General features: G+C 39.7%; 1 protein-coding gene across 1 annotated transcript in view; it reads left to right on the plus strand.

Moving 5' to 3' along the window:
• The first annotated feature begins 5,913 nt into the window (after positions 1–5,913).
• ABCA13 (ATP binding cassette subfamily A member 13) overlaps positions 5,914–22,055 on the plus strand; it is a 168,886-nt gene continuing 152,744 nt past the window's right edge. The window contains exons 1-5 of the mRNA XM_050971110.1: positions 5,914–5,982; positions 10,365–10,458; positions 11,559–11,682; positions 19,927–20,075; positions 20,936–20,964. Coding sequence (XP_050827067.1) covers positions 5,914–5,982; positions 10,365–10,458; positions 11,559–11,682; positions 19,927–20,075; positions 20,936–20,964 — 465 coding nt within the window. The remainder of the gene's footprint in view (positions 5,983–10,364; positions 10,459–11,558; positions 11,683–19,926; positions 20,076–20,935; positions 20,965–22,055) is intronic.

Genomic DNA, 22,055 nt, shown 5'->3' on the forward strand with positions numbered 1-22,055 from the left:
ACCAAAAAGTTTTTGTATTTACAGTCAAATAATGCTGGCACTTCTATTCTGAGAACTCATATGAAAACTCTTATGTACTAGCTGCTAAAATATAAATCGTCTTGTGGCCTGGCCAAGCTGGAGATAGGGGTCATGCGTTCATGGAATGAGGCAACTATTGTATTAAATCAATAGCCAAGACCCTGGCAGAAGCCTCTGAAAGATGAGCCATTAATCTTTTGCCTGTATGTCCTTCCTCCTTCCCACTGTTCCTTAGGACATTGTACATTTATTTCTGCTAAAAGATTTACTCCTGTGCTTCCTACCAGATGGAGTAAAGGAGCATATGAAAGCTTAAAATTAGAAGTCAAAGGATACCAAGTATCCTCCTGTTTCTGTTGTCCCCCTCTTCTGATGCTGCCTTCCTAATGCAAGAGGTCACTCTACAAACACATCTGACATGCAATAAAATACCTTTCCTGACTTCAGAGGAAACTTTCCTGACTTCAGAATGTTACCCTGATAAGAACAATTGTATTTTCCCTTGTGACTGCAACTGGACAGGGAGATAAGGAAGTGAGTCCCTTGTGAGCATCCGGCCAAGAAGTTACTTTCCTGTAGGTTTTATGGAGAGTTATACAATATTTACAGGTTTTATATGCAAGTCAATTGTTCAATATACCCATTATCATTCTTTCTCTAGAACATTAGTCAGGATTTGGAGTGGTGATATTTTAAAAAACATATATGGTATTACATATATGCTCAATATTACATAATGCAGTGTCTCCTAGTAGATTTACAAATCCTGCCAACTCCAGAAACCCATTTCAAATCAAGGGCCTGCTGTGATTTTTTGTGCCATCCTGTACCTAGCAAAATACTATACAATCTATTTAATCCAGGGGCCAGAAGGGATAAAAACAAAGAAAGAACGCAGAAGATATGAATAGAGTGGAAGTAGGAAGGGAGAATAAAGTGGTTCCTACCAATGGTTTGTTCTGTGATTCATAGTGTTCTGGCCTACTCCTACCATTTTGTTAAATAAATTGTTGAGATCATAATGAAGACAAGCTATAATGCAATGGTTTTACATTTGCAAGAGACTGAAAAAGAGCAGGAACTCAGACAGTGACTTAAAGGAGTGGATTTTTATTTTTGGCTTCTTGATATATTTCAGAGAAGGATTTTCTTTAAAGAAAGGTGTGAGAAATCCTGAAAAGAAACATTATGTAATGACCTGTGTCCAGAAGTGGTTAGACAAGAAGTTTTTTTTATCTGTCCTTTAAAAACCAAGTGAAATATTTCAGTATTTCTTGAAAATATATGCATATAATAAGCAACATGTTTTTTTAACATTCCTCTTCATAAAGGATTTTCGGTGCATTGTGTAACAGAACTAGATTTTTTTCAAGTTGAGGTCTCAATATACACTCCTAAATAAAAGGTTATATGGTTGAACCAGGGGTGGCTTTAATTTCTATTAAAAAGACAGGTGAAAGAAAACCAAAGCAGCAAACTGGACTTTGGGGATTGAATTTACGTGCAACAACTGAATACAAGAAGGCGCAGTAGTGTGATTTAATGTTACTATTATGGCTTGCTACAAAATGTTGAGGTTTGCTTTTCCTGAAAGTTTCTCAGTCTTTGAGTGACTAAAGGTCATGTTTTATCTTTCTAAAATAATTACCATTTAATATTATACTCCAGAGTATGGATTAAATTACAGGTCCAGAAAGTCTTCTGCTGAAGAGAAAGGAGGTTGCTGAACAGAGCAATATAAAATCTGAAACTCTGTGGTACAATAATAGAAGAAGAGTAATGCTGACAGGTATAGTGCTTTCTCTTGGTCTACAAACAAAGTGAGGCAGCAGCAAAAGAGACAAGAGCTGGCTTTACATGACACATGAGCCTGATTCCAGATGCTTCTTCTTGGTGTTGAGCTTGTAGCTGTGAGAAAATTTTCAATTTCCGATCAGTCTGTCATTTTACAAGATAAACTTCCTAGAGCTCCCCAGAAGTCCAAACTAGCAGCCTCCTTGGGAGATTGGATCTGTTTTGTTGGTTTAGCACATAGCTCCATTTTAATCAGCCCCATTATTTGACCTGGCCCACAACTAACATTTTTCATCAGGCCTTACTTTGCACACACAAAGCGTCTCCCAGGAAAGATGCTACTAATTGATGTCATCCTGCAGGCACTTTGTCTGAACACTGGTCTGGCCCATATAAATATTTACAAGTAGTACTCCTATTAATGTTAAAAGGAAAGCCTTGTGATCACTTAATAAACCTTGTGAAAGAAGTGGTGGGTGGTGATAGGAAAATAGGTTCCTTTGCCAGATTCCCAGCCATTATTCTCACATGATTTGACTGCATTCCTGTCCATACCAAACAGTATTGTTGGCTCCTGGGCTTTAACCTGTTTAACATATAAAATTATGTTTCTTTAAAAGTGCTTGCCAGCCTACTCTAATTACATTGTATTAAAACTCTAGGCTAGACGTGGCATGTTGATGGTATGATATTATAAAGCAGTCAAGTTTTAAAAACAGAGCTGGATGCTGGCAGGAGCTTTTCTGCCTTTTAAACCCCAGTGATTTTGGATAACTTGTATATTATAAAAGAAAAGTTTTGAGTTAAAACTGAGGCAAAGCCTGCTAAAGCTAAGCAGAAGAAAAAAAAAGGGCAGGTCATCCTGTCTTGTCTTTACTCAAAGACCCAATTCTGAGCCTGTTTTTGTTTCCATTCCAGAAGGAGTGAGTGGAGCACATGATGAAATCCATGCCTTTCTAATTTGCCCGGCAATACTCAAGATGTTGCTGTTGACTACAGCCAATTTGTCAAGGAACTCTGAAAACATTCAGCTAATATACCTGTTGTTTATAGAAAAATAATTATATAGTTAATATAGATTATTTCAGGCTGGTACTTGCACAGGACACTGCTTGATGCTCTCCTGATGAAACCTCAGGTTTCAAAAAAGCTGACAGTATGGCAGCAATACAGCTGACCCATCTTTCCAAAAATATTCATTACTCCTTTGATTTTCCTCCCTCTGTGTTTCATTTTCATATTATATTTTTTGTGCCAGGGGGTTGGTTTGGGGTTTGGGGGGGTGATGGTTTGATTTAATAATTCTCAAATTTCAATGACATTCAAAATAATACAATCAAGCTCATAGAATCTGTGTCTTCAAAAATTAGTTTTAGAAGTAATTTCCCAGAATGTCACTGCAGGGATTGTTCTTGGTGGAATAGATATCTTTTACTTTCCTAAATTTCATTCTAGAAAAAACAGGTCTGCCACTGGAGGACACCAAAAGAGGCAAGATGGAATTTCAATAGGAAGCGAGAAACTTCTCTAATGAAGTAAGAGACAAATGAAGTCGACGTAACTTGATGGTGACAGGTGTTTGTCTGTTGAGTGTTTTATATAGCAAAATGTGGAGTCAGTAGCTCATTAGCACTGGACACTAACTGCACACAAAATAGCTGGTTCTGTGAAAATAGTATGCCACATTTATGAGAACGTAATTATATAGAGCAGAATGAATTAACACATCACAGTTGGGTGGGTAGAGATTTTGCGGAAAGGCTTGTTCAAAATAATTTGGCAGATGGGTCATGCGAGCTGCTTTAGCTCACACACTTACAGACAGGAACTCTCTTCCACATCAGGTGCTTTGATAAGTAACTGCTTGTAATATATTATGTTGAGTAATTTATAACTTCCTACAAATCACATTCTATAGATTCTGCTCCCTGGCTTTCCAGAATGGCTGTGCAATCCCATACATATTAACAATTTTCAGTAAATTAACAGTATTTCATTTTTAGTTTCTGAAAAATATTTGTTTAAAAATGCATATTTCTGCTGTGCACAGAATCTGCATCACTGCTATCACAGACTGTCACCTTTGATCCTAGCCAGAAGAATGACTGTCCATGCTCTGAAATAGCAGGCATTTTAGCACTGCTTGACAGAAAGCAGAAGTGCCATCCAAGTGTGAAGTGGAGCTCCTTGGTAAGGTATTAGCTAATCCTGACTCAAAGGTACATATGTGCTTAGCGTTATTCAGGTAAACATTAAACTATTTAGTTTTTTAGTATGTCCCGAGGACTTTCATATTTCTATTTGAACTAAATGATTACTTCAGTAATTTTTCAGTCTCAGAGCAGAGAATGTAAAAGGAAATCCCAGCATATTTAAGAAATGAAAGTTTTTAGCTAGTTGTATTCTTCTTCTATTGCCATGACTTCATCTGTGATTCCTGCTTTTTGGGAGGGGATTTTGACCAGTATGTAAAATTGATGAATTAATGACACCTACTTAGTCTTTTTTTTTTTCCCAATTCCTTGAACCATAGAAAAGGTAAAAATTAAACCAGGAATTTGCACCATTTCAAATAGAGACATTTTAACAGACTAATCAGTCAGTTTCCCAGGAACTGGAGTACCTAAGTTTAGAATGTTTGGCTTAGGAGTACCTAAGTTTAGAATAGTTTGGCTCTGAAGGGCCAAAACTAATGCTGGGTGACCCAAATCCAAAGCCCAAGAAAGGGAAGCTAAGGCACCCAACACCAGCTGATGCTCATCCCATAGATACTGGCACAGCTAATTAGACCTGCAGATGTGCAATTGTTCATTGCAGAAGTAGCAGATTTATTAACTTTTAAAATTGCTGCCTTGGCTTAAATCTAATGGAAGTTGCTTTCCTCTTTGATGACTTCTGTATCCAAAGAGTTTTTATATTTTGGGGGATTTTACTCTTAATAGGGAAAAATAGCTGTGATGTTAGGGTGTGTCTTTGATTCAATAGGAATACATTTGTAGTAAGTGCAATGATGCAATTTACTCAGCAATAATAAGAAATAAAGAATATTTGTTCAGGCATCGTGCTGTCCTCTGTGTGTGTGTGTGTGTGTGAATCATGACTGAAACTCTAGGTGGTTCGAATTACCTTATATAATGGCTGCATTATGTCTCTCTATTGACCATAAGAGAGAGCTTTTGGGGATCAGATTCTTAGGTAGTTCATTTGTGTAGAACAAAAAACCCCCCAAAAGTTTATTCCTCTGCTCACAGTGTCATTGCTGGTGGGTAGGGTGGTCATCCTCTGCACCACCAGATTCCTGCTACCACAGGTCTGCACATGCTCCCCTTCTGCAGAAGGAATTGTACTCCCACCTCTTTGCTGAAGGAACTGCTGCTGTAAGATTGATTTTCATCCCAGGTGGCCCGTGGCAATTAATTAACAGAGTTTTTTATTGTTGAAATATGTCCCCTGTATGGAAATAAAGGAGAATGAAATGTCAGACATACACCCTCCACAAGAGAAAATTCAACAGTCATCATTCAACAGCATCATGATGCATTGGGACTGCTACAGTGCTAGATGTGTACTTATGAGGATGTTCTAGAAGCAAAATGACATTTTTAGGGCTATGTCATGAAACAGTTATTTTCCTATTTATTTTCTTACTTTTTTTTTTTTTAAAAATATAATCATCTGCAACAAACAGACATAAACACTAATGTGACAAAAAGTCACAAAACTTTGCAAAAAGATAAATGTGTGTTACATATTCTTTCCCACCCCTTCATTTTTTGCATCCATTTTTATTGCAGAAAAGTAGAAACAAGTGCAGAATGTATGCTGTGGAGTAAAGCAGCCTGAAGGCATTTCTATAAACCCATCCCCTTACTGTTCATTGCACTGAGAAGAAAAACAGAAAGATGAGATTCCTCAACGAAAGCAAAACAAGAGACAGAAACATAATCTCATCTTTTCTGAGGAAGCAGGCAAATCTCCTGCACTGTTCACTAGTGCTGGAATTAATCAGCTTTTGAATAATATGTTTGGACTTCTTGGTGAGATGATTCTGAGTTAGAAAGTCCACTCTGCAAGTGGATGAAGGAAAGAAAAGAAGATATGGGGCACGCTATACACCAATTCAAGGCTCTGTTCTGGAAAAATTGGCTCTGCCGTGTGAGGCAACCGGTGAGTGTTTGGAAATTATTAAAAAAGGAATATTTAAAATTTTTAGTACCTGGAAATATTAGTATTAATATTTAGTACTGGAAAGAGTGTGTCTATTGATTTTCCCTTTTCACTGCAGATTGTTAAGGACAGGCTGGCTGCAAGTGGTTCTTGTTTTGCCTTTTGTCACATAATTGTTGAAAACTCAAGTAGAGAATGTGTTGTTTTAGTTATAAAATGGCTGAATACAGCAATGCTCCCCAATTTGCAAATGAGACAAATGTCATAAAAGTTTTGAAGTGCCACTTCTTATCTTTTAATTAACATTAGATTCTAGCAGTGCTGGTAAGCAGTGGCAAGGGAGAAAATCAATTTTCTTCACATTACAGGTGCTTATAGGTAATGTAAGAAAGCTTGCATGACTGTGATTAAAGTTAAGATAGAGGAAATGTATTGTGTATTAAAAATTGTATAAACTTCTTAATTTCCTTTCTTATCTGCTCTCCAAAGCCTAATTTAACCTTTCAAATTCTGATATGCAAAATAATGTGGCAGCTACTTTAACAGAAGTCAAAATTAAAATGATGAAAATTAGATATGAGATGTCTTTTACCTTTACTGTGATGGAAACATTTTTTTAAGATAGAAGGAAGTAAATTTTCTCAAGTGAGAGAACATTTTTGTGGGGAAAAATGGTCACTTCAATAAACAGTTTCACACAGATTTCACTTGTCTATAATGATCTGGAGATTTGCAGTGAAGCATGTTGGCTGCTTTGGATAGGATTATTTCAATTAAATAAGCACACAGCTTTCCATTTCAGAAATATTTAGCCTCAATAAAATAGTGATTTAGAGAGGAATTTCTTCCCCAAATTAATGAAAGTGATGCTTTCTAATATAAAATATACTTTTGGGGGAAGGATGCTGTTGGTCATATTCTTCTCCTGAACAGTTCTTATGTTCAATCAGGGTGCATCAAGTGGCTTCTCTGTATCTCCTGTCTTCCTGCATGTGGATCTATTTCTCCTCTTGGTCTGTGTGGTGTTCCCTCATATATTTCTGAAGGAAAAAAAAAAATCTTAATTTATGTAAGCTGTAAGTTTGTCTAATTGGTAGATTTCCTGAATAGAGAACTCACTGAGAAGCAGACTTCTCCAAGCCAGGAATTACAAGGGTGATCCAAAGCAAACTTTTTTCTGTCTGTTGGGAGGCAGAAGCTGCCCTGGGGAACTTGCAAAATCTCTTTGTGTGCTGTTGTGCAAGCACTGAGCTATGAAGGTGCTCCATCTGCAGTACGGGAGGAGAAATCCAGGTGGATCATCCACCTATGCAAAAAGGGAGCGAGGCCCATGTGAATCTGAAGAGAGAAGCACCTCCTGAAAGATCTGATGTGCTTCAGCTCTGTTCCATATCACATAGATCTGTCTGTATAAGACAGTTTTCTCCTCATGGCTATTTATCAGCAGTTAGGGCTGGAAGAGGGCTGTTGAACTAGCCAAGTGTCCTGAATGCCATGTGACATTAGTCCATATTACACAGTAAAGGGTGCAGGGGCTGTGACAGATGTAAAAGTTCTTTAAGGAACAGGTCTTGTGACTGAAATTCAGGTTGGCATCAGCACCCTCTATCAACATGACTCAAAGGCAGGACAGCTTCGTTTGTATGCTTTCACTTGCTGGAGTTTGAAATTGCACTTGTGCCAAAGACAGTCTCATTTCTGTTTTCAGAAGCTTTTACTTCAGAGCTATAGATTCTAGATGCTCATGACATACACACTACCAGGCTATTTCAGTTGTCCATTTCTGCATTTCTTAACTATCATTTAAATAATGTTTATTACCATCCAAATTTGTAGCTGGGTAAAGGATGAAATGTGATTCCCCAATTCTGATGCCCTAATTCAGACGACAATTGGAATTAAAGTCAGCTGGGTCCTAAATATCCGTTACCAAAACTAACCATTCCTCCAAGGTGCATTACCCAGAATGTCATGAGCTCTTGGGCTCCAGTTCCCCTCAGTGCCTGAGCAAAGCAGCTGTGCAAGGAGTGCAATCCTGCAATGTCACAAATACTCTTTCCTTGGACCTTCTGTGGGCACTTTTCCTCTTGGAACACAAGTGAGCCTTATACAGCAGCATTACTTTCCCATGTTTACAACAAATCACTTACTTATTAAGATGAGTTTTGCACGCTTGATGCCTGCAGCATGCTGGTGGTTCACTGTGTCCTCCAACTTGTTGTTTCCTCTGCAGCCTTATCAGTTCTTATCCCAAATTCCTGTCAGCAGGAGCAGCAGTCCCTATCCAAGCTGAACCCTCCTCCCATGGACTATGCCAGAGATGGCAGGGCTGTGTTTGACCCTCATTCCTGGCTCACCTGGAGATCTGGATCCCAGCAGAGCCTGCTGCCTTGCCGGGGCACTGCCGGCCGGGCCCTTCCTGAGAGGGGCCCTGCTGCCCTGCACGGCCTGGCTCCTGGCCCTTCAGGGAGGCCCACAGCTGGCTCCTGCTGGGCCCTGGCTCCAGCTGGGCTTGCCCTGAGCCCTGAGGTGGCACCAGGAGCCCAGCCTGTGACTGTCCAGGCCCTTCCCCTATAAACCTCTCCAGCTCTGGTCTCCCACCCCCCGCCTGAACTTCTTGTGGGACCTTCCCCCAGCCACTGACTGTGGGCTCTTGTGGTGGTGTGTGTGCCCCCAGGGACAGATGGATGCTGCTGGGCAGCCTGGTGACATCCCCTCCCAAGTCTCTCCTGCAGGGCCCCTTCCCTCAGCTGCTGCAGATGGCTCCTTTCCCCACAGAGAGCCCGCGGATACTCTGCAGCAATGGCTCTGCTCCACAGCAAGGCCCTCCATCTGACCCCAGACAGGGGGAGTGTGGATGAATATGGCAAGCAGGGGAGCATGCTCTCAGGCTTCTGGGCCTCTGCTAAGTTTAATGGCTCTGAGCAGCCCAAGCCAAAATTGGGCTTCTGTGCCCTCCTGCCTGGGAGAAGTCAGAGTCACGTTGCTCTCTGGGCCAGCCCTTGTGCTTGGCCACTGTTTAGCTTGAGCTGCTGTGACACTGACCGAGGATCTGGACTCCTGGTTAAGACTGGCTGTGATAGCAGGCTTTGCCCTGCTCACCTTCTGAGCTCCCTGGTAGAGGTCCCCTGCTCTTCTGGGGGGCACTGTAACACACAGATCCCTGCACCCTGGGGAGCAGCTGGCCCTGGGTGATCCCTAAAAGATTGAAAGTACCATCCCCACTTTTATTAGATTGGCTTCTGTACTGTTCTGAGTATGATAAGTTTAGATGACTGGTGATTTCCCTAAGTTTCAGGAAACCTTTAGTTTCTTGTCTCATGTCTAGCACAGATGTCCTTCTCCACAGGGAAGACTCTCCCACTGGAGTTTGTTCTTAAGCATTATGTTATGGTTCTTAGGCATTTTTCTGACATGCCCAAGTTTACTTCTGTGATGGGATTTGGTTCAACTCTGTCAGTTTAGAAATAAAATCCCCTGTATGCTCCAGAGAAGTTGCCAGCCTCTAATGGGAGACCTTCAGCACGGCTGTCACTTCTACTGTGTTTCTGTCCCTAGTCACACTTTCCTAATGCTGTTATCAGTGAATCTAGAAGTCTTGTGAAACTTGGCTGATGGCAGTTTCTTCCTTTCTGCTGCTGAAAATTTGCACAATTGCTTTTCTTGGTGTTTTTTTTTTTCTTCCTTCCAATCCATTTGGGAGTCTGTGCCCTCTCTGCAGAGGTGTGAACGTGCACTGGTTATGTGCAATCTGCTCAGAGAAGACACACTTAAAATCTGAGTCCTGCTGTGTGTCAGCTGTGTGCCTTGTCTTTGTGGCCCTGGAAATAGGAACACTGGCATATGAGAAGTGTGGCTGTGGGTAGCCTCAGGCCTGTTAGCTTGGTCTCACTTGGTCTTCCCTCCTGGAGATGGCGAGGGCGGCTTTTGGAGAGCATTTGAGTGCGGGTGACAGAAAGGGTGTAATGGCAGCAGCCAGGGAGTCACGGAAGGACAAGAAGGTGTGCCACCAGGAAGGGCTCAGGGGAGCATGAAGAATTTCACCAAGGTGCAGCATGCTGCTGGCTTCTTAGGAGGCAGATGTATGGGAAAGTTTAAGATCACTGTCATCACCTTGCCAGTCTTTGTCTTGACCTGAGGAAAGTATCTACAAACAGTATAAACTGAAATGAAAACTACTTTTCTGTTCTGAAAGAAGTGCATTTCACAAAGTTATAAGGATTTAAAACAGAAGTGTTTGATTTTATGGTCTTGTTTTTCCTTAAATAGTTGTAGAGAGGATATTTAATGTTTTTTATTTTAAAGTAAAAGACATATGAATTTTAATAATTTGTTCCCAAACCCTATGTTCTATAGATTGATGTTCTGATTTCCTTTTTCAGGTCCTCTCTCTCACTGAAATACTGTGGCCATGTGTACTTTTCTTGATTCTAGCTGCCGTTCGCTTCCAGGAGCCCCCAAAATACAAGGAAAACTGTAAGTTTTGTTTTGCTTATGTTCTATTTTGGTTGCCTCGACTTGTAGAAGTATTTAGCAAACACTAAACATATCCTAGAAGGGGGGACTTAAATGTAGTGGAGTCAATGGAAAGAGTCCTACAGAGGGATTCAATCTTGTCCAGCTACAGATCTGTATTTATGTATTTAAGTTTGGTAAGACAACTTTTAAGCATCAGCTTTGGAGTAAGGGAGATTATTTGGGTTTTAGTTGTATTTATTGCTTTCTATTAAGTAATGGAGTTTAAATGACTGCCTCAGAGGTGGATATTTACAATTAGACAAGATGAACGTTACCCCTACTCACTTCCTGGTATTGAGAATTCTTATTTTGTTAAATTCTTCCATTTCCTTTAACACTTCAAAACTTATGACTCCCTTCACTTTATAAAGCTGGTTTTGCTTTTATCTTGTCAAAATATAACTTCATTTAGAAAAGAATTATTTATTATGTTATAATCTATTCAGTTTATTATTCTGTTATTCACCAATGCCAGTTAAATGGGGATAAACCAGCTTTAGCTACATTACAAATCAGTTTGGTAAAACAATTCTAGACATATAGAGTGAACTATCTGGAGAGAATGTAGCCTGCATTGTATATATTTACTTTATGGAGAGCTGTGGATAATTCCAGAGATATGGGAAAGTAGCTGTTTAAACAGTCTTGATTGATGCTTGTTCAGACATTGCTGAACACCAGTTTCTTCATTTTTTGAGAGCCTGTGAGAAAAGAGGAAATATCACTTTGTGCAGAAGTTTATATTTCCATCCAGGCAGTGTGATTTTGGGCAGAGGGGCTAGCAACCACATGATACTGCAATAATGTTACTACCAGGAAAATCAGCTTTTTAAAGATTGCTCTCAAATGTCACATGTAGCTTGTTGTCACAATCTGACACAGAGGTTACTCATTTTCTGTGATGACTGAGTTTTTCTTAAATGAGACACCTGACATTGATACAACTTCATAGCTTGCAGGTGACAAAGAGGCTTTTTAGGAGGAGGGAGCACAATCTGATTGGTACAGTTTGCAAATGCAATTTTACTGGTTTTGTTCCTGCTGCTGCTTGGTTTTAGGTTACTTAGAAGCTCGTGATTTACCAAGTGGGGGCCTTTATCCTTTCCTGAGGACCCTTTTCTGTAACGTTGGCTCAAGGTGCAGGAATACCAGTTACACAGCACAGAGACACAGCCGCTTTAGGTGAGTTATGTGAGCTTGATAGAGCTGCCACCACCACAGTGCATCTTCTTTTAAAGAAAAGGTTCTAACTGCTTTCAAAACAGGAAAAATACAAGCAATGTTATTCTGTGCTAAAAGCTTCCTTCAGTGCTCTTATGACTGCAAAAGGTGTAAGTCCTTAGTCGTACCTCTTGCCAATTTTTGTTTACATTTCTTGGGCATTTTGTGCTGGTTTTGGATACTGAAGGCTCTATGGGAGTGAAATTGTAGCGGTACCTTGTCATATTCTTTCCCTTTTGCTCTACCATGTCAGAACATACTTTTAACCTTTACCAGAGAGTCTTTTATTACATGTAAGCGAAGCAGAGCACCAAAATTATATATGGATTTAAACATTGAGTGGTTTGGGAGTGTATGCGGTGGGAGAAGTGAACCCAGAAAAGCAAAACAAGAATAATTTTCATGTAAGAGCCAACAAGGAATAGCAGAAGTTCTGTAATAAGAAAGAACTTGGAAGAAGTTACCCATTGGAAGTCCTTGTCCCAGGATCCTAGAATGCAAAAAGAAAAAAGATTGATTTCAATTTGGAATTTTTCTTTAAGAAATGAAGTAATTTCATCTACTCCAAAAATGGTTGAGGTGCAAAGACACTTATGCAAACTGGATGAAGGGTATGGTCATTTACAGCCTTTCAAAATATATAACAGTAAAGTCAAATTAGGGTTAGCTAATCAGAATAAATGCATTTATATCTGCATGTTTATTCCAAGAAATAAACAATTGATAATATCTACCACAAGATCTTAGAGGGCTGAGCCAGGTGTGTCGGAGCATTAAATATTTATGGTTTATTATTGTAGAGGTTTATGGGTAGCAATAAATTCAGCATACAGCAAGTTGGAAAGCTCCAGTATCACAGTAACAGGCCATAATACTAATGTACTGATCTACATGGTCTGCTTCAGTTATTTGTACATTAGAGAACTGTTGATTGAACATAAGACCATACAAAATAAACTTTGTTTATAGGCAAAAACATTCTACATAAAGTAGAATTTTTTCTAGAATTGAAATCTTAAGAATTTTAAGCCAGTATTGGTCAAGATGCATTATTACACAAGATACAGACAAAAATGCTCCTATTAAAATTCTCCTCAGCCTCCTCCTACTCCCACTAATACAGTTAAAACTGCTACATGACCACTGAGTTTCCAGTCCTTTCTCTGGGGCTATGCTCATCTTTCCACTGGCTCTCTGGGTCATGTAAACAGCTGCAGATGGATGAAGATGGGGTTGTTATGGCAAGTCGTGATATATACTACTTTACCTGGAGGAATGTAGTGTTGATGGCTTCTTTTTTCACTTCAGGGTGCATTTGGGGTCACTTGTGTTTGCTAGTGTGCTTTTATACATTGTTTCCATTGGTCTGCAGCTCTGGGATACATCCACATTTATGTGGTACAACTGAATATATATGGTATCTTTTACATATGTTAGCTACCTGCTATTTTTTGTTGATACTTAGAAATTGGCTTTGTCCAGCTGCAGTTCTAAATTTTAACTAAACACTGGTGACTTTTTTCTAGCCCTCAGTGCTGGCCTGTGCCTCACCTCTTATCAGCCCAGATCCTCTGGTGTTATATTCCAGTGCTGCTCATCTCTGTCCCCATCTCTCAAGGCCTCACCTATTATACTGGGCCTTTGTTGTTTTGTGCTGCCTTGCTAGCCATAAATATCTCCTTTTGCCCTGAATTGTCATTTGCTACTTCTATCTGTATAAAACTTATGATGGTGTTATGAAAGTGAAAATACAGCAAATTGCCAGAGATGTCTGGCCAGGAAAATATAAAAAAATGTAAAGCAAACCCAAGTCAAAATGAAAACAAGTTCAGGCAAACCAAAGGTGGCAAGCCACTATGTTATGGTCTTTCAAACTCAGTACAACGCCTGTTGCCTCTTACTTTCAGCAGAAATTCTATATTACTGGGTTAAAAATTTACCCTAACTCTAGCCTTTAAAAAAAAAAAATCAATTAAAGAATAGCTTTTATTTACATCACTAGTTCAGATGCCATCTAAATGTGTTAAATCTCTAGAAACTATGAACTATATTGACTGCTCTGCATGATTGTTTACACTGTTTTGACTGAACGGCCCAAATTATGTTCCAGCTCAATAGAAAATCAGAAAAGAATTTCCTGGAGGCAGTCTTAGACCTACTTAAGAATTAAGGAAATTATTCAGTGGGTTTCAATTATTCAACGGAAAAATAAAATGCATACATGTATCCATATTTATACACTCAATGGGCTGCACTGAGTAGCATATACCCTAGGTAAGGAAAAGGATAAAAAGGTAGGATGAAGTTCATTCTGAGGTCAGCCTGTTCCACCAGGTCCATCAGTATAAATTAAATCAACCTCAGGGCTGCTCTGACTTATGCTGGCTGCCAACAGCCCTAGGAATCTAGACTGTCAGTTTGATCAGTCAAACATAACTGAATCCAGTCCCTGTTGACTGGAGAGATGGGCTGCCATAGGAACAGTAATAGCAATTATCTTCCCTTCAAGGATTTTTATCAAACCATAAGTCTGATAAAGGAGCATTTTTTTATGTCAATAATATTGTGTTTATTAAGAGTGAGTCAGAGACTGCATAGTTTGCATGGACGCTTGACCATTTTTTTTCCCAGTCTGTAACACTTTGGTGCTATCACTTTGAAATGTAGTAGTTGTCTTTGGGAGGACGAGTTCTTGGACTACTGTTGGAACCTCCATGGAATCCATAAACCACAAATAGCTATTTGTCAGTGAGCACCACCCCTCATGGCGGGGCTGAGCCCAGGGTGAAGTTTTTCTGGTGCAGGTCATGCCCTCACAGATGTGTCCCTGTCCCTTCAGGCAAGAGTCTGTGATATGGTGAGAAGATGAGCCCACAACCACATTAACTTTGATTTGCAGCAAGATCTGCCACATCCTCTGATGCTTTGGAAAGCATCCGGAAAACATCCAGTTGCCAGAACTCTGTGGCTTTGCTCCTTGCTCCTCCTTTCAGCCACTGCAAAGCTGCTGGCTGGCAGCACCTGATATGATTTCCTAGCCTGATGCACCCACCCCTCTCAGAGCAGAGGAACAAGGACGCATTCAGGAGTTCCCATGGCAAAGGACATTTCCCCCTGCTCTTTCCAGAATGTTCCACTCCCCACCTCATGTTAGTGGAGCTCAGTGTAAAACTGAGAACATGAAAATAAGATAAAAACCACACAGCTCAGGGATCCTGTGGCCTTACATTCCATGAGTGTGCAATGGAAACAGCATGATTTCCCAGTACTCTGGATTCCCTGGCAAATCTTGCAGAACATGGTGGGATTTGCCCTAGCAGTCTAGACTCCTAGGTCTATGTTAGATTTTGCAAAGACCTAAAAGAAAATGAAGCCATTCTCAGACTTAGAACCACAAATATCATTAAAGCAAGACTCTAAAATGTCATTTCTAAGCACATTAGTTTATATTTCTAAGCACATTAGTTTATTTCTCTAAGCACAATAGATTATTTAGCTACAAGTGGTAGCAGCCAGAGCAGCCTCACTCAGTAGATGTAGTAGAAGCCTGGATCTCTGTCACTTCTGCTGGATGCGCCACCCATACCCACATGGTGGCTCTGTCTCCTTTTGCACCTGACTGGGCTCCTGGGCTTACCCTGCCTTGTTGGGGCTGTCTCTGGAGCCTGTAATACATTTCTGTGTCTACCTCAGGCAGCCTGGGGGACAGTGTCTCATTGGTGAGGGTATGGATTGTTCCAGGGTTGCCCCAGCCCCTAGCTTGGGCCCCTCCTAGAGCAGCCCTGCTCATGCCAGCCCCTTTCTTCGTACTGTTCTAAACCTTTTGCTTTATCTATACCTGACTTGAGTTCTCCAGTGGAGGAGCATGGGAAGAGCTCATGTACAACAGCAGGTGTGGAAGAATAAAATCAAAGAAGGTCTAAGCATCAGCAAAAGTCTTTTGTAAGAATTGTTTAAAGGGTCAGATTTTTCTTTAGTGACATATATCTTCAAACGAGAAATAGTTCTTCAAGGTAGTTTATGGCTGCAGCAGCTTTCTGCAATATTAACTCTGGGCCAACTTTTGTAGTTGCAGGCTGTGTAGCTGAAAAACAGAAGCAGTTTTTGAAACCTTGTTTATAGATTGCCAGAGTTGGGGAGAAAAAGAAATTTATGCATGGGTTTTCTTAATTTTAGAGCAAATTAAGAAGAATATATTCTTTTAGTTTGTTATGTATTTTAGTCAATTGCATTTTAGGAAGGTTATAATGGTATCAGCATGGAAGAGAAAGATCTTTCTGTGAGAGACACACAGTATGTTGCTGTCCAGTGTGTGTATTGGTATTGATGTCTCGGGGCTTGTAACCCTGATATAGTGCAGAATGAAAGCCAGCTGGGGCTTTGCAATTTTAGAAAGACGTTATTAATGTGGTGACAGGGTTCAGGTTGAAGCGGGTTTGCTGAGATGCTTATGAAAATCATGAGTCTAAAAGGCATTTCATATCATAGCTGAGTTCTCAGATGAACTCTGAAATGTTCTTATTGTTATCCTGAGTAACTGAGTAAATTGGACAGAATTAATGTTTCTGAGCCATGGCTTTAGAAAATGACAATTGCTTTTGCATGCTCAAAGATATGCAATCTTTTTGATCTTTTGCAGTATTTTGTCACAATCAAAGCTTGTATTAATGTGTGTCTTTAGTTTGATTTCTGTTCTCATGAACTTTGTGGAAACGTATAGTTGAGGGAAGAGCTTAAAGGACAATAATGAAATTTTATATATACATTCCTCAACCCCTTCTTCTAACACCCCAGTTCTATTTATGTATGTTCTCTCCTACAAATTACTGCTTCCTCCTTTTGTTCTTTTTATTATCCCTTGCTTCCCCTCTTTTCTGTTCCTAGCAACTGCTGCTGGGAATTTCCTTGGAACGGCTGCTGGACTTCCTTTACGCATTCACACACAAATGAGTTAGTGCCGCCTTCTGCTCTAGAAAGCACGCTTTGAAGGCTCTTTGGGAGTGAAGCAGGAACACAATTAAGTACTTTTATTGGCACACTCACTGAAAATTATTTGCTTTGACTGTTTCTGTAGCTGGTTTTAAAGCATAGTTTCTTATCTTTCCAGCAAGACGCTGACATCGTCTTGCAATTTTGTATAACCTGTGCTGAATTAAGAGATCAGTAGTAACTTGTAGCACTCTTATTAGGAGCTAAATGTAGTACTCTATTACCACGCTATATAAAATCCTGTATAAAATCCTTTAATCTTAGCACAGATATTCAGTAAGTAAGACCTCTGCAATAATTTAATCTGTTTCATAACACTGAGCCTGATAACCAATGTCATGCCTGTTGCCGTTTCCCCTTCAAAAAGGGGCTGTACTCAGGTCCAAGAATAGCGAGAGGCAGGTCTGTGACAATGATGTCGAAAGAGGATCACAAATGGCAGCTAGCTAACATGGCAACTGACCTGGAAATCCCCACAAAGCTAATAGCTCACACAGCTCACAGTTGGCATGTCCAAACAGCTGATCTTGGACTGCTGAGAGGCTTGTGCTTAGGAAAGTGGCATTTCTATGGGTCTTTCAGATTGCACATGTGCCTTCTCTTCTGTAAGAGCTGGGCCTTAGGCCTTATGCTCCTTTTGCCATGCCCTGAATATCTACATCCCCCTAGAGTTTCTTAGTTCCCTCTCCATTTTTACTATCAACATGGTTTCCCTGCACTTTGCCCTGTAGCTCTTCAGAGCCACCATGCTCCAAGTGCTGCCTGCTGTTTTCTTTAATATTTCTAGTCTGTATCTTCCCAGTCTCCTTTCCCCAGCCCTATGTGCTCTGTGGGACCTCACAGGGCAGTAGTTTGTATCCCTACTCCTCCAGCCTGGTAGCAGGGGTAGGACAGCCCAGTTGAGTGTGCTGTCCTTTCAGCCTTTGCTATCTAATGTGCTTCTGCTGTGCATCAAACAAGTGGCTAAACATAAAATAAACATAACATAAAATTAGATGCCAAGAGGATGCTTTTATATTGTTTCACTGCTGTTTATCAACCCAAGCTTTGCAGATACAAGGTACAGCAGAGTTGGTGATGGGGATAGAGTGGAAAGAATTACTGATTCATTCCATCACTGCTATCTGTGCCCCCTAAAACTGGCAGGGAGGCCAGGCAGCCTCTGGAGATAGCATTGAGTCCTGCTGTGTGCCCCTATGTGATTAAGACCTTTTTTCCCAGTGCATTGTTTTTTGCAATGTTTCTAAAACCAGGAGGTTTGTAGATGGGGATGCAAGGCTTGGGTCTAGTTTGGAGGCCAAACAATGTGGGTTGATATACTGCACTCCTCTGAACACTTTTTATTTTAAGTGACCTTAATAGGAGAGTTTAGTTTTCAGTTTTACGTTCAGCAACTATTGGGGAAAAACCCCCAGAAACCCAACACCATCACTCCCTCCAAACCCCACAAAAAAAGGCAACCAAAGACAACCTGTGAAAAATCCCATGGAAAGTGAGTTAGAATTTTGGGTTTTTAAAAATATTCTGACTGTGGCTGCTGTTATTCTGATCAAGTGCTGGCTTCTTGCTCATGCTCAAAAAGCAGAGGGCTAGGAAGATTTCAGTATGTCGGTAGTATTTCAGTTCTTTGCCAAACACAGGTATTCTCAGCTGTCTGAAATGTTGGGCACTGGGAGATTCAGTAATATTGGAATTTATAAGGTGGTTTTCAAAGACAACAGCTAAAATGCAACTTCTAGTCACCCAAAAAGCCACCTTCTGAACAACAGAAAACTGCTTTTTAAAACTCAAGTTTTACATTTTAAAGTTTTACCTATAAAACTTTAAAAGGTAATATATATGTTGAGGAATTGTTCTGCCTTTAGCCCACAGAAGTTTGAGGATGGTGAAAGAGTTTTCCAAATTCCTGCTGTCATTTGGCCAAATTGGGATCAAAATAAGCTGTACTGAAACAATTAAGAACTTGGTTGTTTAAAGATGAATTTTTCTTTGTTTCCCTTAATCTGAAGTTGCAAACAGCTCTGTGAGTGTCTGAACAAATGAGGATCAGGGAGGGAGAGAAATAGAAATAAGAAGATGAGAAAGTAGTGACTGTTAGCTTTCTTCAGTTTGTGAATTGATCTCATTAGGCTTTTTTTTTCAATAAATAAAAATTGTGCTGAAAGCAAGTATTGGCATATAAGCTCCATGGGAAAGGAATGTAACTCTTTACCATATTTTTTAAATGGAACAGGGCAAGAAGCAATGGGCAGAACTGCCAGACAAGAATTTGCACCGGAATATGAGGAAGAACTTCTTTCCTGTGCAGGGGACTGAGCACTGGAACAGGGTGCCCAGAGAGGTTATGGAGTCTGCCTCACTGGAGATAGTCAAGAACCATCTGGACACAATCCTGTGCCATGTGCTCTAGAATGATCCTGCTTGAGCAGGGAAATTGGACCAGATGACCACTGTGTTCCCTTCCAACCTGACCCATTCTTTGATTCTGTGACAGCTAATTGTGTTTTTGATGCAAAATATCAATATTTTTGCTAGAAAGGTCGTAGCTCTTAAAATAATTTGAATCTCCTATTAGATAAAACTGAATGCAATTGCCTAGTAACCTGCTAAATATAATTATTCCCTTGTTTATGGTGTTTTAGGAGTCTGTAAAAGAGGCATTTTAATGACTTACTCCCGGTTTCATTTAAAAGTATTGTTAGAAAATTGGTCTGTTGAGTAGTCACCAGATAGCAATGTGATAGAGATAGCATTTACCAGTGGTATGTCTGCAAGCTGAGATAAGTAAAAACCAGTAGTAAGAAGAAAATAGTCTTTTAATCTGTTGCTACGTGTATTTGGAAAAAACAAACTGTTACCTTAGATGCAATAGGAAAGCCTGAACTTTCTCATCAAAGAATTGCTGCCAGGACACATAAGAATCTAGGGGAGAAAAGCTGAGTGTGTTCAGAAATATTAAAGACTTTTTGGATGTGTCTGTTGGCTGCTGCCAGAATTGGCATTGGTGACCTCAGCAATTTTCATTGCCCACCTTCCTGAGGTTTTGAGACCCAGTGCTGCAACTTGCATGTTAATGAATTGAACTAAATAGAAATTGTATAAATACATAATTGTTTAAAAAATTATCAGAATACTGCTGTGAGTATATACACATCTTTCAGCTACTTGATTTCAGTGTGTTACCTCACCTGTCCTTTTTTTTCCGTCAAAAAGTAGTGCAAGCCCCCAAAGTGGTCCAGAGAGAGCCCCTGGACCGGATCCAGACTTCATGGAAGAGCTAGAAGAACTTGCAAAGGAATTTATTGATACTACAGAGAAAGCCATGGCCTTAGAAAAGCTATGGGAAGAAAACTCAAGGCTCTCAGGTAAGCTGTGATTTTTCTAAAAATTAATTTCTTTGCCTATTGGTTAGTGATAGTCATCAAACAAAAGAATAATTTGGTCTTAAAAATAAAACTAGGCAACTAAAATTTTAGCTGATCTAAAAAAAGCCACTTTTATGATTACCAACACTGTGGCCATCAAAATTATCAGAGAAAAAAATTAGCTTTCTAAAACTCTGCCCTTGTATACTTGAGAGTTATGAGAACACTGAGAGGAAAACCTAAAAGATAAGGATTATAATCAGAGTACAAGGTTACTTGCTCTAACATGCATTCAAAAGTAGTTTATGAGGATTTAGCTCTCCCTCCCCATATTTTCTGTTGTACTAAAGAGTATAGGGATGGAAAACAATGGTAGTGCACACCTGGTGACCCTAGGTGACCTTCAGTCTTGCACAGAAAGAGTGAGACTGGAAATAGCAGGGTCTGAGTCTCCTGTTCCATTTCCATCCACATTGCACAGCCTTGTTGCTGTACCAGGGGGCACTAAAGACCTCCCACTACCCTGTGCCTCTGGCTGAATTTTCAAGCAGAAAGATTCAGGGGAAATGGCAGTTTGCAGGCATGGCTGTCTGGTAGCTGGGACATTCATGTAGCGTATTGGAACGATGATTTTGCCTCACTAAAAGATTGAACAGTAAGCAATGTCTTTTAAATTGGTTTTGTGATTACAGTAAAAGTATTGGGAAGCACAGTAAGTCAAATGGACCATTATATTAGTTGCTTCATGTGCCTTTACTTTTCTAGAAACGTACTTTGTGCGCTGCTTGCTCTTGCTTACAATGTAGATTCTTCTGAAGCTAATAATGCTTCTCTTTAAAGGAAAATATTTAATTTTACAGGGCTCCATAACATCACCACTTTTCTTACTGTAAGTATTTTTTACAATCTGTTTTGAGATTATTTGGGATTTGAGGATCTTTATTATAATGGTTAGAAATTTGTATCCTGTTAAGTTTACGTAGACTAACCTAAAGAAAAAGGTGTTCGAAGGAAAAAAGTGATGTCTTGTAAATTTGATAGATATTCAATGGTTTCTAGATTAGCTACTAACAACGTACACTGGTTTAAATAAGTAAAATCCACAACTATTTGAAGGGTCTTTGTTTATTAGGAGCAATTTAAAAGTGCATCTGTCCGATGTGGTTTTTTCCATATTTGATTGATTGTTACTGCTACTTCATGAAACTTAGATTTCCAGTTTATTACTTGAAATGAGATGGCATTTTTTTAAATTGCTCATAAGATCTCATTGATTGAAAGGAGCCATATCAATATGAAATTTCATTTCTAGAATACAATATAGACTAGAAAGAATGTATTTCTCAACATTAAGAAAATATTAAGTCGACAGTAGATGATCACTGCCAGAAACAGACCTTGTATATACACAAGTTTCTTTTTGTATAAGGCATGCTCACATCACCATTGTGCAAAAAAGCCCTGGTGAGACATTAATTTAGAGTAGCAAAGATCACATAAAAAAATGTGATTAAAGCCTGTTTTGCACAGGCATCATATTGTGTAGTTCTCTGAAAGGAGTTGTTTTATCCCAGGCAGTTCACCTTTTAAGAGCCATTCTTATGAGTTATTATTTGAGACCCCCACAAGCCTTGCAAAGAGCTGTGAGGCAAGGATGGCAAGGGCTGGGCAGTCCCCTTATCTTTATACCTTAGACTTAGAAATTCATTGCAGGGCTTGAGAGCTCAAAGGTAATCCTTCCCTTGGTTACACCTCTGAGCAGAAAGAGATGCCTTAGCTTTACTTCCAGCTCCATTTTTCCTTCGGAGCAGAGAGACATATCAGAAACAAGGTTTCTGGGAGTTCATAATACCACCAAAATAATGTGGTATATTGCCAAATCTAGAGGTATGATTCTACTTCATAAAAATATTATGAATGCTTTAAAATTCAAGAGGGTCAGGGAAATAACAGGCACCTGATTTTTTTCTTTTTATTTTT

Source organism: Serinus canaria, chromosome 2 (genome assembly GCF_022539315.1).
Source record: "Serinus canaria isolate serCan28SL12 chromosome 2, serCan2020, whole genome shotgun sequence".
NCBI lineage: Eukaryota > Metazoa > Chordata > Aves > Passeriformes > Fringillidae > Serinus > Serinus canaria.